At 41.7% G+C, this 16,214-nt stretch overlaps 1 protein-coding gene across 3 annotated transcripts in view; it reads right to left on the minus strand.

Annotated features, from left to right (window-relative positions):
- CENPF (centromere protein F) overlaps positions 1-9,982 on the minus strand; it is a 33,845-nt gene extending 23,863 nt beyond the window's left edge. Inside the window, exons 1-7 of one of the 3 annotated variants that reach the window (XM_053383187.1) lie at positions 9,860-9,982; positions 5,978-6,157; positions 5,163-5,359; positions 4,800-4,909; positions 2,875-2,972; positions 2,259-2,550; positions 613-815 (exon numbers count right to left, since the gene is read on the minus strand). In XM_053383187.1, the coding sequence (XP_053239162.1) occupies positions 613-815; positions 2,259-2,550; positions 2,875-2,972; positions 4,800-4,909; positions 5,163-5,359; positions 5,978-6,139 (1,062 nt within the window). In that variant the 5' untranslated portion in view covers positions 6,140-6,157; positions 9,860-9,982. Of the gene's footprint in view, positions 1-612; positions 816-2,258; positions 2,551-2,874; positions 2,973-4,799; positions 4,910-5,162; positions 5,360-5,977; positions 6,174-9,859 lie in introns of all 3 variants that reach the window. The other 2 variants (XM_053383186.1, XM_053383185.1) reach the window with 2 other exon arrangements.
- Positions 9,983-16,214: the final 6,232 nt, after the last annotated feature.

Here is a 16,214-nt window from a genome sequence, read left to right on the forward strand (position 1 = left end):
GAATAATTGTGAAGCATGAGGTCAGGAAGTTGTCACCCTCACAGAGCAATGGGAAAGACTACGTTTCACCTGCTCAGGTAGGATTGCTGCTGTTAAAATACTTTTTCCCCAGTTCTTGCTAGCTAAGACAACAACTCAACAGATATAGCCATAACTTATTTCAGTATATGGCATAATGGAAAATTAGGGCCAGGATTTTATATTTTTTTTGGTTGGTTGGTTGGTTGGGGGGAGGGAGGGAGAGAGAGAGAGAGAAAGAGAGAGAGAGAGAGAGAGAGAGAGAGAGAGAGAGAGAGAGAGAGAGAGAGTTGGCCAGTCAATCCTAAATTTACAATCATATTAGGCAGCAAACTAGATTAATTAGACTGGTAGACTGGACAACAGGGTTGAATTCCACTACATCAGGCTTGCATAGGTAATGTCGGGAGGGTGGTTCCATGGTTCTGTTCCACATCAACCACTACTGAGGTCCACTGAAAAGCATTGCTTCAGCAGATATCAGATTATATGAATGTCTCTCTAATATCAGATCCACAAAAATATACAATGAGTGTTGTGCATGCATGTGGGAAATGCCTCTTAAAAAGTCTAAGATTTAAGAAAGCACTTTACCTGATTCATGGTCTGGTCAAGTTGTGCGTTAATTCTAGTTACTTCGTTTCTACTCTTCTTCAGAGCTGTATCTTTTTCTGTCGACTCCATTTTTATATGTTCCAGCTGCAGCTTAGTTTCCTGAAGTTTAGCCGTGGTTGATTTCAAATCCTGTGTTTGAATCTGCAGATTACGTTCCAGTTCTTGAATCTTGGATCTTAACTCTGTATATACACAAAAGTGTGAATAATATAGTGTTGCTTCATATATCTTGGACAGAGTTTGCTTGCTTCTCTACAGGGAGATATTGAAATCATCTCTGCATACGAGTTTGTAAAATGCATTGTTAGCTTAGCTTTGTAAACACATCTGCCTTGAAACCCTCTTAAAAATCATACTTAAGTTCTGGCATAATATACCTATGAGTGATTGGGAACGATTATGGAAAAAAATATATTAGGTTCACTTTTATGTTATAATTTAAAAGAAAATACAATGAAAATGCAATATAGGTGGAACTTAAGCCCAGTCAAATTGGCAAAGATATATAAAAATAACACGAATATGTGTTGGAGGTGTAAAGAAGGACTAGGAACGTTTATCCACATGTGGTGGGAGTGCAAGAAAATAAGAGAATTTTGGGAGGTTATTTACAATGAAATTTTTAAAAATGTTTAAATTCTCCATTAACAAAAAACCTGAGGCTCTTTTACTTGGTATTATGCAACGAGAAATTTAAAAAACTGCTCGACCCATATTTATATACGCGACCACCGCAGCTAGGATTATAATAGCCAAAAATTGGAAAAGGAATAACATTCCCACGAATATTGACTGGTTAGTAAAAATGATGGAGTACTCACAGCTTGCAAATTATCTGGGAGATTAAGAGGAAGCACCATACAAAGAGTCAATAAAGATTGGTCAATATTTAAAGACTATCTCAAAATTTGTATAGAAAATACGAATCTCCTGACAGATGTATAAATAAATCTAATAAATAGAGAAGTTGGATGAGAAAAGATGCAATTATTACAAAAGAAAAACAAAATAAGCAAAATGAAATGTGCATAGATTTAACGAGTGACAAAATTACATAGTGAGACTGGCTGGAAGTCAAGAATCACAGTATGTTCGCATCTTGGTTGGTAGGTAGGTAGAAGGGGTGGTGAAGGTGAAGTATGTGTTGTATGTTTTGTATGTAATATATGTAAAGTAATGTTAAGTATATATTGTTTTGTAAAGTATTGATATTTATAATAAAATCGGGGGGGGATCATACTTAAATTCTTTTGAGTTCTCTAGATAGAATAATAATAATGATGATGATGATGATGATGATGATGATGATGATGTTTGCAGGACACCTTTTAATGTCCTGATCTTGGGCAAGCATGTAACTCAGGGATGCAGAACCTGTAGACCCCCAGATATAGCTGGACTCCAACTCCCATCATACCCAACTCGTGGCTGGGCTAATGGAACCCAACATCTGGAGGGCCACAGGTTCTCCATCGCTGATGCAAGCATTTGCAATCTGGAATGAGCACTACTATACCACTGCAGTGCCAGCATTGCAAGGACATCAGTTGCATTGTGTTGCAGGAAGCTAACTAACTGCAAAGTTCAAGAACGAGTTCAAGTTTGTTACAATATTTGCGAGATACCTTGGTTCTGGATTTTCATCTTGTCAACGAATGAAGAGTCCTTGCAACTGTCTGAGACGCTGCTGGTGAACTCTTTCTTTGCCGATCTCCGGTCTTTGTCACTAGGAGTTGTCCCAGATTCCCAAGGAAAATGCGATGGCATTGACCCGCTGCTCACAGGAGTTTCTTGACTACTGGATAAAGGCCGGCTTGGCGTTTTCTCTTGTTGCCATGAGAACACAGAGGAGGAAGCCTGTTGCCGGGCAATTTCTCTGCGACTTATAGTACTTTCAGGATGCGAGGGGATTGTTTTCTTTTAAAAACAAAAGAAGAGAGGGAAAAAATGCTTACCTAATTGGACTGGCCTCAATACAGAAGATTCTTCAGAGAAAAAGAATTGACTACTGAGAGCTGGAACAAACAACAGAGGTCACTCTCTAGCATACTGTTCTTTATGAGGAGAATGAAAACCTCTACCCATTCATCATTCTTCAACCTGTATGACAGTTTTGCAATCTGAAAGTCAACTGTGGGCTGCTTCACTATTTTGTTTAGCTTTCTTTTGGTTGAGAAACTCCACCTTTCCTATTCTGAACCAATTCTTTGTGTTAACAGCATTCTAAGCCGTGTTTCATACCATTACTTGACACTTCACGCTCTTCAGTTCAGCTTCCAACCTCCTCCTTTCTTCTGTTTCTTTGTTGTATTTTACTTGAAGCTCCTCAAACTTTGAATCTGTTCGTGCAAAAAATAAACATCTCAATAAGCTTATGAAGCAAATGTTATACGTCTCTGTGTGTCCTTATAAAAAGAACAAAGATACTGAAGTGTGATGTTTCTCAACATGGCATACTAGCAAATCATGCCATTCTGATGTAAGGAGCATCCTTTACAATACATAATGGCTCTGTCTGCATACAGACACAAGCTAAAGGACTTGGATTAAGAAACCAGAGCGTGCAAAAAGCAAGAGCTTCCTGACAACTAGAAGAATGGCATCTTGTAAACCAGAAGTTCAGAATGTGTGGCCCTCCAAATATTGCTGGACTACAGCTCCTATCATCCCTGACCGTTGGTCATTCTGGCTAGGACTGATGGAAGGTACAGTCAAACAATTTCTAGAAGGCTGCAGATTCGCCATCCCTAGGGCAAACAAACCAGGTGGTACCTCTAGTTACGAACTTAATTTGTTCCGGTTCCTCTAGTTACGAACTTAATCCGTTCTTAACCTGAAACTGTTCTTAACTAGAGGCGTGCTTTCATAATGGGGGCTCTTGCTGCTGCTGCACTGCCGACACACGATTTCCATTCTCATCCTGGGGCAAAGATCTCAACTCGAGGTAACTCTTCCAGGTTAGCGGAGTTTGTAACCTGAGGCGTTTGTAACTCGAGGTACCACTGTATAGAGGACAGTCTAGTGTTATGTCTGAACCTGGGGTTGTGGTTTGTTTTTCCGTAAGAAGCCAACCATGAGTTAAGGCTGGCTAACAAGTATGGTTTGTTAGGGTGAAACAAACTTTTGTCCCAAGTACAGTGGTACCTCAGGTTACAGACGCATCAGGTTACAGACTCCGCTAACCCAGAAATAGTACCTCGGGTTAAGAACTTTGCTTCAGGATGCGAACAGAAATTGTGCTCTGGAGGTGCGGCGGCAGCAGGAGGCCCCACTAACTAAAGTGGTACCTCAGGGTAAGAACAGTTTCAGGTTAAGAACGGACCTCCAGAACAAATTAAGTTCTTAACCCAAGGTACCACAGTACAGGCATAAGGCTAAGCTGTCCTCTTCTGGCTTGTTCATCCACTCGCACCAGAGGAGGAACAAATCAGGAGCAGCTGTTTATATGCACCAGCACAATATGGTGTATTAAGCAAAGAGCCCTGGCTTACTAATTTTATGTTTGTTGAACTGTGTTAAGGAAAAAGAGTAACAAAGAACATTGGTATCCAAGTGTTGCACATTTAACGATCGTCAGAATTATGCATTCAAAAGTGAGGAAGGATAGTTGGAAACGAGGAAAGATGGAAATATTTGACAGCAAAAAGCAGTTGTTAAGCTGGACATAATGTTGAGGAAACAAGGAAATTATAGAGAAAAACTGGAGTCTGGAGGCCGGTTGGGCAATACTGTACATAAAAAGAGCATTCAAAACATAAGATACTGGGATATTATATGTTGCTATGAAGAAACTAAAGATAAAATCTAAGTTTTAAGCATTATTTGTTACATTAATAAGGTTGGTTTTATTCATGTGGCATTTTGATAAAATCCGCAATATTACTGTAAATGGCTTTTTAATTTTCCAGGAAGTTTGAAAATGCTTAGGTATATGCACAATTATATATATATTTTAATAATAAAGGGTTTGCTTTTTAAGAACCTCGGTTTACCACTACATGTGAACACAGTCACTGTCTGGGCACTTTGCCCTCAAGATGAACAAGACACAATATGGATGACAGTTGGCCATGTGGGCAGGACTGCATCATTGTTAACTTTTAAAAACATACGGGTACATCTAGGAATTCTATCCATAAAGTTCTTAAGAGAAAAACAAAGCATACCATTGTGACTTGGTGTTGAAGGAGCAGTGAAGTTCTTCTGTGGTGTACTATTGAAAGATATATCTGCAGCAGCAAAGGTTTTCTGGCTTTTTTCTAGTTCGTATTTGTATCTATTTTTTAATAAAAAAATAAATAAAGGCATAGAAAGTTACCTTAATAATAAGAAATGTAAGTTTGGATTCAGACTAAATTAGTTGAACTTAGGTCACATTAAAATCGTTGGGACAAGTGAACCATGATTTCATTGTGATCCAAGCTCAAATAACTGTCTTACATACTCACGTAGAAGCAAATTACCTTGCATCTAATAGAGCAAAGATGGCTAACCCCTGGTTGGGAGGAACTTGGCTCGTAGAACCTCACCTTTTAAGTTCTTGTTCAAGCCTTTCCGTTTGTTTCTTGCTCGAGAGGAGTTGCCCTTCTTGAACGCTGATTTGTGTTTCTTTCACCTGAAGTTCATGAGAAAGTTTCTGCCTGGTTTTCTCTAGGCTGTCACAGAGTTCCATCAGGTTCTGGTTTTCTCTCTTCAGCGTCGCTCCTTCGTTTTTTTCATTTTCTACCTAATCGGAAGAGTACACAGCCACACCCGGTATGACTTGATGTAGGTTGCTTATTTTAAAGCTATGTTTTATTATCACTTTTTTGTATTGCAGTAGATTGTTATAAGGTATACATTCTTTGTTTTTTTCAGCTTATAAATTGAGTGTTGTAAGTTAGAAAGACGTTATACAAATTAAAAGTGATGATGATTTTCACTGCTGTTCTGTGAAAAACCATGTCAATCAGTTCTGGAGAAGAGTTACTATTTTTCTCTGGACTGTTTATCAATGGGATATCAACATAACATTGGAGTGGAATATGAAAAGTCTAATCTAAGTGTTCAACCAAAGCTAGCCAGTGTAGTGTCCTTGTACATAAATTATAGTGTTGTCCTTTTTAAGTTGCGCCCAAGGATAATATATGACATCCATTGTGATTCTGCCCACTGTGGCTCTTCCCCTCTCAGCTTCTAGTCATTAAACTGGTCGAACAGTAAAAACTTGCTAGAAGCAGAAATACTACATATTTCCAGTATGTGCCTTTTTAATTGAAGCAATGAAAAAATTATGAGAATATACTAGCAATATCAGATTGTCCCCTAAATTGGTGCTATATTTATATCTATATAGTTATACTACCTTCTGCTTCTGCTTTTGCAAAGCAGCCTCCAGAGACTCCAGCTGAAACTGCCTTTGCTGCCGCTCTTTTTTGAGCTTCTCAAGTTGACTTTCAAGTTCTTGAATCTTGTGAAGGGCTCTTGTGGAAAGGCCTTCCTTCCACTCTTCCACAGCCCAGCTCATCTCGTCAGATTCCAACCCCTTAAGGAACAGGAGGCTTCACAAAAAAGGGGGAAGAAAAGAAAAATAATGACCTTAAAGGCATTGCCCTTTTGAGTGTCCACAAATATTTCTCTGCTAGCCTTTGCCAAGCTGGTGCAATCTAAATGTTTCGGACTACAATTCCTATCAGCCCAAATTGTTGGAAGGGCACCAGGTTGGAAAAAACTGGTCCATATGATTGAAATAAAGGATAGATTTTTTTGTCTATGAGTCTTATTCCTCAGTTATGTACTAATTTAGAAAGTGGGCAGAAGTCATTATAGGTGGAAGTAATTTTTTACATATAGAAATGTTTTCTTTTATTTGTTTTGTTATACTGTTGACTGGCTATACACACACACGTGGGTTGAGCCCTATTATTATTACTAATTTATATGCCACTTAACGTCAAAGCCAATTTTTAAGTGGTTTATACAAATAAAAAGCAAGTATGCAAACATTTTTAAGTCATGCTGCAATCCTAACCTTCAGATGGGCCATTTGGGGGAGATCAGGATGTGGTTGTGTGTTTTATTTTTATTTTTTTACTAATTGTTGTTGTTATTTTCTTCTTTTTATTTTATTCTTCTCTATTTCACTTTTTGTTTTTTCTTTCACTTTTTGTTTTTCTTCTCCCTTTGGAGTTCTATGTCTGTGGCCTTTATTAAGGTCCATAGACTGCATACTCATTGAGGTAGTAGTTGGTTTATGGAGGACCCCGAGTGAGAGACAGGGAAAGGTTAGTCTCCCTGGGTGAGAGACTGGGAGAAGAAAGGAAAGATCTCAGGTGAGAGCTGGGAAGAACTACTGTCCTCTGTGGGTGGTAAGGGCAATAAATTACTTTTAAAAGAGCACTCCATACTTTACTTATTCCATTTGCATTTCCTGTAATTGCAGTTTTATTATAGGAAAATCTTAATAAAATTTTTTATTTTTTATTTTTACTTTTTTGAACTTTTTTATTCCCACAGATAATTCCTTTTCCCATCACCATCACCATCCCTCACCCCACCCTTGTGTTAGACTTCCAATCTACTCAATTGCAATTTCTTTCCACTTCTATTACTTTCTTTCACACACCTTTAACCTAATTTCATGCTTCTTTTTCTATTACACATTGTTATCCATCTTATTTAGTATTCCAGTATTTAAAACGGAACTTGTTTATTCTAACAGGAGTTCTGATTTTTCAATATGGTTTTGCAAGTATCCTTTAAACACCTTCCAGTCCCTGTCTATCTTCTCTTATGAGATCCTTCCAATTTCTCCCATTGTTTTGGATATATTGTAGTACTCCAATAATTTGGCAAGCCACTCTATTTTTGTCAGTATAGTACCACAGTAGCCGCAAGGCTATTGATTATGAAAAATTGGAAAAGTGGTAAAATATTTTCTTTTTTAATGATGTGGTGTATCTCCCCAGCTGAAGAGGCCTCAAGCTGGCATGGATGACCTACCCTGCCAAATCTATTGATGGTGGCTGAAGGAAAGCTCTGCTGCCCCTCTGATTAGGAGGGCAAAAAAAGGGGGGATTGTCAAGGCAGGGAGTGAGTGTTTTGGGGGCAAGCAGAGGGATAAATAAAGTTGTGCTGCAATTTCACTGGCCCCGTTCACAGAGCTCAGTGTAATTTACACCACCAAAAATGCAGGCATAATTAACACTCATCCCGAAGGAATTGACAGAAGGGCAGAAAATTAAGGTTTACAGTGCTCCTTACAACCCCTATCCCCTGGCCAGGAACAGCTAAGATGCAGCTTAACTTGCAAAGGATGCAGTGACTGTGATGACTGAGACAGTCCTAGGTGAGTCGATCGCCATCATATTTTGGCTGATCCACTATGCAGGTACGCCATTGCCAGGCACTATGTTTTTATGATCTTATATTGTTTTGATTATATATGTCACTATCTTTTTTTGGGTATAATGATTAATATTAATTACAATTATATCTTGCCCTTCATTCCAAAGGTGCCCAGCGCCATTCTCCGCATGAGGGACTCAACACACTGTAAAAAGAAGCTGATGCTGCTTTTGCTCTGAGTAAGGCAGCATGACCCACTAACCAATGGTCCCTTAGACAACTTCTAAAAGGGGATTTGACGAATTCATGGGAGATCAGTCTACCAATGGCTTCTAGTAAGCATGATGTCTACATGGTTCACCCAGGATCAGAGGCAGTATGACTCTCAATACCAGTCTCTCAAGGAGACTGGACAAACAGATAGGTTCCCTTTCTACCAGCACTCACTTACCTACATAAATTTCCAGGTAACCTATGGTAACCAACCAAATAGTTACAGTCATACCTCATGTTACGTCCGCTTCATGTTACGTTCTTTCAGGTTACGTGCCGCAGCAACCCGGAAGTACTGGAAAGGGTTACTTCCGGGTTTCGCCGCTCACGCAAAATGACGTCACTCGCAGAAGCGGCGAATCGCAACCCGCACGTGCGCAGACGTGCTGCTGCGGGCTGTGCTCTTTTCATGTTGTGAACAGGCCTCCAGAACGGATCCCGTTCACAACCAGAAGTACCACTGTATTAGAAGGCAGAACAGATACATTTTTACCCTTAATGTAAAAATCTATAATGAAGGTGCCAGGCTTCTCCCTGGGGAGAGCATTCCAGAGATGAAGAGCCACTACAGAGAAGGCCTGTTCTTGTGTTGCCACCATCCAAACCTCTTATGGAGGAGGCACATGAAGAAGGGCCTCAGATGATGAATGCAGAGTCTGGGACGGTTTATATGGAGAGAAGGTGGACCTTGAGGCATTGCGGTCCTGAGCTATTTAAGGCTTATAGTCAAAATCAGCACTTTGAATTGGGCCCGGAAGCTAGTTTTATGTTCCTGGAATGACAAAGTGGCTTTTGAAGTAAGGTTACAGGGAACCAGACAGAGGGCCTTCTCGGTAGTGGCGCCCACCCTGTAGAACACCCTCCCTTCAGATGTGAAGGAAATAAGTAGCTATCCTATCTTTAAAAAACATCTGAAGGCAGCCCTGTTCAGGGAAGTTTTTAATATTTAACGCTGTATTGTTTTTAATACTTGATTGGGAGCCGCCCAGAGTGGCTGGGGAGACTCAGCCAGATGGGCGGGGTATAAATAATAAATTATTATTATTATTATTATTATTATTATTATTATTTTGATATGTAAAGAGCACTTACAAAAAACAAAACAAAACCCACAAGTACTGCAAAATGCAACATTTTGAACCCTCCAAAAACTGTGTTTCCCAGACAGGTGGAGAGGGGCGGGGAGCAGTTTCCCACCGCTTCAAAATTTCCATTCATTTTAGATTTTACACCTACCTGGATGTAAGGCTGCAATTCTATTCCCCCGCTTACTTGAGAGGAAGCCCCACTGGATGAAACCAGAGTTTCTTATGAGCAGACATGTATTGAAGTGCATGGTTAAGTCTTCCCTGCAACCTTCTTTCTTTCTTTTTAGAAATCTATTGAAGAACGTCAGTGCAAACGTATGCACTTCTACTGGGGAGTAAGCCCTATGGAACTTCATGAGGCTTAAACTTCTGAACATCACATCAAATAGATAAATATCTATACATACATGCATACACACGATAAACAGATACATAAACTATACAATGAAAGCTGTGCATAATATAAAAATAATAATGCAAGACATATATTCTGCTCTGAGTCCATCCTTCACCTCCCACGGGAAGATCCGCTCTCCTACCTTCGTTTCCCGCTGCAACACCCAGGATCTCGCCTTCGCTCCTCATTCAGCGCTTACAGAGGATTCAAACCTGCCACCATCTCCCCGACGCAGGCGGTTAGCGGAGGACAAGCCGGGACACCGATTGGCCAGCCCCGAATGTCAATCTCTTTCCTGCGTTCTTCAGTTGAGCCAATAGGGAATCACCGGCGGGTGTGACGGCACCTCGCTTCTGAGTGGCGAGTTTGGGTTTCCTCTTCAAACCTCATTGGCTGGGAGGGCGGAAAATAAAGGCGGGAGGTGACGTTGCGCTTTCTTTTTATCCAACAGCGAACGCGCCAAGAGTTCCTTTCAGAGTCGTGTCACAAAAGGCAACAAAGGAGTTATTGTAAAGCGAGGGTAGCCCGCGTCGTGGGATCCCGCCAAACCTTCTGGACTACAACTCCCATCAGCCCCCGCGAGCATGGGGAATGGTCAGGGGTAATGGGAGTTGTAGTCCACAACATGAGGCGTGCTGAGAGATGAGCCACCACAGCAATAAAGACTAACCAGTTTAGCATGGCATGAACTCTCGTGGATTAGAGACAGTAATCACGAAAAGGCTGTGCGGAATCTGGAACCCCCTTTGTTTGCTCTTTATGCCTGGACGGATCTGCTATGCCCAGTCCTCACTGCTGAAGAGACCAGCAGTGGAGACTGGGGAGCACCGGGTTGTTTTTTGTGATGTGTCACCCAGAGAGATTTGTTTTCTTTATTTAGTTCAGGGGTAGGCAACCTAAGGCCCGGGGGCTGGATGCGGCCCAATCACCTTCTCAATCCAGCCCGCAGACGGTCCGGGAATCAGCATGTTTTTACATGAGTAGAATGTGTCCTTTTACAGTGGTACCTCGGGTTACAGACGCTTCAGGTTACAGACTCCGCTAACCCAGAAATAGTACCTCGGGTTAAGAACTTTGCTTCAGGATGAGAACAGAAATCGTGCTCCGGCGGCGCAGCAGCAGCAGGAGGCCCCATTAGCTAAAGTGGTGCTTCAGGTTAAGAACAATTTCAGGTTAAGAACAGACCTCCGGAACGAATTAAGTACTTAACCTGAGGTACCACTGTATTTAAAATGCATCTCTGGGTTATTTGTGGGGCATAGGAATTCGTAAAATAAGTGGAAACATGTAGATAAGAAATGAATAAATATAGAGGCAAATGGGAAGATGATGGGCTCAGTTCAGTTACATGTAATTAAGTTTGGTTTCGGTATAGGATGAAGATATTGTGGATTTGCTTCTTCTAAGTAAACATGCGTAAGATTGAAATATGAAGTCCCTATTTAAAACTGTGCTTGTCATGGGATTGTTAAAGTTGAAGAAATAAGTGCTTTGAAATGGGGAGAATGCTGTTGTTATTGGTCCTTATGGGCTTTTCATAGGCATCTGGCTGGCCACTGCAAGAGCAGGGAGGTGGAATAGATGGGGCACATATATATTTGAAAGCAACTGTTCTCAGGTCATTCCACTTAAAATTAAGTCCAGGATGCATGCAATAATAAAGATGTTAACTATTCTGTAACTGATAATGTGCTCCTTTCATTTATGAGCTTTGGCTGATTTTTTTAAATACAAAGACCAGAATACCTTATCTGTTCTTGCCACTAGGTGATTCCCTTTTCCACAGGAAAAGGCAAAACAATTCTGTTCGCTTTTATACAGGAAAAGCAGAAATCTGTCTACAGTGGGGGTTTTTTAAATAAAAAATGTTAGGAGTGCTGTATAACCAGGACTCTAGCTGTACCAGGTTTGTCAGATGACTGATATTAGATCTTGTTTTGAAAGATTACCACATTCTGGAACATCTCTAGCATGGTGTTTGGAATAGTTTGCTTTTTGGCATCAGTGTAGCAATAAGGCTACAATTCTTATTCCTGCACTTAGAATCATAGAATCATAGAATCATAGAGTTGGAAGAGACCACAAGGGCCATCGAGTCCAACCCCCTGCCAAGCAGGAAACACCATCAGAGCACTCCTGACATATGGTTGTCAAGCCTCTGCTTAAAGACCTCCAAAGGAGGAGACTCCACCACACTCCTTGGCAGCAAATTCCACTGTCAAACAGCTCTTACTGTCAGGAAGTTCTTCCTAATGTTTAGGTGGAATCTTCTTTCTTGTAGTTTGGATCCATTGCTCCGTGTCCGCTTCTCTGGAGCAGCAGAAAACAACCTTTCTCCCTCCTCTATGTGACATCCTTTTATATATTTGAACATGGCTATCATATCACCCCTTAACCTCCTCTTCTCCAGGCTAAACATGCCCAGCTCCCTTAGCCGCTCCTCATAAGGCATCGTTTCCAGGCCTTTGACCATTTTGGTTGCCCTCCTCTGGACACGTTCCAGTTTGTCAATGTCCTTCTTGAACTGTGGTGCCCAGAACTGGACACAGTACTCCAGGTGAGGTCTGACCAGAGCAGAATACAGTGGCACTATTACTTCCCTTGATCTAGATGCTATACTCCTATTGATGCAGCCCAGAATTGCATTGGCTTTTTTAGCTGCCGCGTCACACTGTTGGCTCATGTCAAGTTTGTGGTCAACCAAGACTCCTAGATCCTTTTCACATGTAGTGCTCTCAAGCCAGGTGTCACCCATCTTGTATTTGTGCCTCTCATTTTTTTTGCCCAAGTGCAATACTTTACATTTCTCCCTGTTAAAATTCATCTTGTTTGTTTTGGCCCAGTTCTCTAATCTGTCAAGGTCGTTTTGAAGTGTGATCCTGTCCTCTGGGGTGTTAGCCACCCCTCCCAGTTTGGTGTCATCTGCAAATTTGATCAGGATGCCCTTGAGTCCATCATCCAAGTCGTTGATAAAGATGTTGAATAAGACCGGGCCCAAGACAGAACCCTGTGGCACCCCACTAGTCACTCTTCTCCAGGATGAAGAGGAACCATTGATGAGCACCCTTTGGGTTCGGTCAGTCAGCCAGTTACAAATCCACTGAGTGGTAGCATAGTCAAGACCGCATTTTACCAGCTTCTTTACAAGAATATCATGGGGCACCTTGTCAAATGCCTTGCTGAAATCAAGGTAGGCTACATCCACTGCGTTCCCTTCATCTACCAGGCTTGTAATTCTGTCAAAAAACGAGATCAGGTTAGTCTGACATGACTTATTTTTCAGAAATCCATGCTGACTATTGGTGATCACAGCATTCCTTTCTAGGTGCTCACAGACTGTTTGCTTAATGATCTGCTCCAGAATCTTCCCTGGTATTGATGTCAGACTGACTGGGCGGTAATTATTTGGGTCCTCTCTTTTCCCCTTTTTGAAAATAGGGACAACATTTGCCCTCCTCCAGTCTGCCGGGACTTCGCCTGTTCTCCAGGAATTCTCAAAGATGACTGCCAGTGGTTCTGAAATCACATCTGCCAGTTCTTTTAATACTCTTGGATGCAGTTCATCTGGCCCTGGAGACTTGAATACATCTAGACTAGCCAAGTATTCTTGTACTATCTCCTTAGTTATTCTGGGCTGTGTTTCCTCTGCTGAATCCTTTGCTCCAAATTCTTCAGGTCGGGCATTGTTTTCTTTATCGGAGAAGACTGAGGCAAAGAAGGCATTGAGGAGTTCAGCCCTTTCTGTGTCCCCTGTTTGCATTTCACCATCTTCTCCTCTGAGTGACCCCACTGTTTCTTTGTTCTTCCTTTTGCTACGAACATACCCATAAAAGCCTTTTTTGTTGCTTTTAACCTCTCTAGCAAGCCTGAGTTCATTCTGTGCTTTAGCTTTTCTGACTTTGTGTCTACACGTGTTGGCTATTTGTTTGAATTCCTCTTTGGTGGTTTCCCCCCTTTTCCATTTTTTGTACACATCCTTTTTTAATCTTAACTCAGTTAAAAGTTCTTTAGATAGCCACCCTGGCTTCTTTAGGCACCTTCCATGTTTCCGTCTCATTGGTATTGCCTGAAGTTGTGCTTTTACTATCTCCCTCTTAACAAACTCCCAGCCATCATGAACTCCCTTTCCTTTTAGTATTACTGTCCATGGGATCTCACCAAGCACTTCCCTAAGTTTTATGAAGTCGGCTTTCTTAAAGTCGAGAAATTGAGTCCTAGTATGCTTGGCTGCTCCTTTCCGCTGTATAGTAAACTTCAGAAGAGCATGATCACTCGCGCCTAATGATCCTTCCACTTCTACCCCACTAACCAGGTCATCAACATTGGTTAGGACCAGATCTAAAATGGCTGTTCCTCTTGTTGCTTCTCCCACTTTCTGGACAATGAAGTTGTCTGCAAGGCCAGTGAGGAATCTGTTTGACCTTATGCTCTTGGCTGAGTTTGACATCCAACAAATATCCGGGTAATTGAAGTCCCCCATTACTACTATCTCCCTTCCTTTTGCATGCTTGGCCATCTGTTCCAGGAAGGCATCATCTATGTCCTCCGTTTGGCTTGGGGATCTATAGTAAACTCCCACAATGAGGTCACTGTTATTCTTCTCTCCCTTAATTTTGACCCAAATGCTCTCACTTTGGCTTTGAGGTTCTAAATCTTGGATCTCTTCACAGGTATACACATCCCTGACATATAACGCCACTCCTCCTCCTTTCTTGTCTGGTCTGTTTCTCTGAAATAGATTGTATCCCTCCATTATTACATTCCAATCGTGGGACTTATCCCACCAGGTTTCAGTGATTCCTATTATGTCATATTTAGTTTGCTGTACCAAGAGCTCAAGCTCATCTTGTTTATTTCCCATACTTTGCGCATTAGTGTACAGACATTGAAGTCCATTAATCATTCCCCCGTGTCTCTTATTTAAGGATTTTTTCCTCCCACCACTAGGTCTGCGTGCTGTTTGCTCCATTTGGTCTATGACATTTGGATGATCATCTTCATCAATTGATAGACTCCTACCTTCAGGAGCACTGTCTCCCTCCCCCACATTAGTCAGTTTAAAGCCCTCCTGATGAGGTTTCTGAGATTTTTTGCAAAAACATTCCTCCCAACCGTTGTGAGGTGCAGCCCATCGCTTGCCAGAAGTCCATCTTCAAGAAACTGCATTCCGTGATCTAAGAATCCAAACCGTTCCTGTTTACACCATTTGCGAAGCCAGTTGTTCACTTCCACTATTTTTCCCTCTCTCCCTGGGCCACGTCGTTCAACTGGGAGGACAGATGAGATGACAATTTGTGCATTTAATTGCTTCAATTTCCTGCCCAGAGCCTCGTAATCTCTTTTGATCTTCTGGAGGCTATTGCTTGCAGTGTCATTGGTTCCCACATGAACCAAGAGGAAGGGGTATTTGTCAGTGGGTTTTATGATTCCTTGCAGTAGTTCAGTTACATCTTGGATCTTAGCCCCGGGGAGACAGCACACTTCCCGAGACATCTTGTCAGGCCCACAGATCACTGCTTCTGTTCCCCTCAGTAGGGAATCCCCTATCACCACTACACGCCTCTTCTTAGGTCTGGTCGGGGTTCTTCCGTGAGCTGTCCGTTCCAAGGTCGCCTGCACATTCCCTGAGGACTGCCTTTGCTGCTCGTCTTCATATTCCTGATCGACTGTAATGAGGGAGAGATCCTCAAATGGAGTCTGCTCTTCGTCTTCCATGCTAGGGGAAAGGACCTCAAAGCGATTGCATATTTCTAAACAATCAGAGCGAACCCTGGGCCTCCTACTTCTTTGAGTCACGTTTCTCCATATATCTGGCTCCTGTGTTGGTGAACTAGCCTCCTTCTCAGGGGAGTCCCCTGTCTCCTCCTTGGTGGAGACGGTGTGCTCTGTTGCTTCCAAGAAGAGCTCCAGCTCTCTAATTCTTTGGAGCGTAGCTACACGTTCCTCCAGTTGCTGGAGGGAAAGGATTCATGCAAGCAGAATGCTAATGATGAAGTATGGGCCATTCCTCAGCCCTGACAAACATACATTTTTTAACACATATTTTCATTTCATGTGAACGTATCCTCATTTTTGAATAGACATTTAGGCAGATGCAAATGGTTATTATGTTTCCCTTCACCCTTCAGTTTGTGACTGGCCTTCAGACCTCTTACGCTGACCCTTTCCCCATTATCCATGCTAGCATCCCATTAAAATATATTAAACGGAACTTAACAGGCTTCAGTTCAGGCAGAAGATCAGTATTCCCATCACTGTTGAAAAAGCAACTGCTTATGTTCGCACTCTTAAGTGCCGACTTGCACAGATAAAGGAAAGACCTGAGTCTGTAAGCTAGTCAAGGCAATAATTTCAAAAGCAATGACCTCATGCCTTTTTCTTTTTTGGATGTGTAGGTTGTGGCGGGGTTATATCACCTAAGAATCAGAAACCATTACGTGAGATATTTTATTTCATTTGCCTGGGGCTGGGAACCTTTTTCAGGTCAAGGGCCACAT

The sequence above is a fragment of the Podarcis raffonei genome, chromosome 3 (assembly GCF_027172205.1).
Source record: "Podarcis raffonei isolate rPodRaf1 chromosome 3, rPodRaf1.pri, whole genome shotgun sequence".
Taxonomy (NCBI): Eukaryota; Metazoa; Chordata; class Lepidosauria; order Squamata; family Lacertidae; genus Podarcis; species Podarcis raffonei.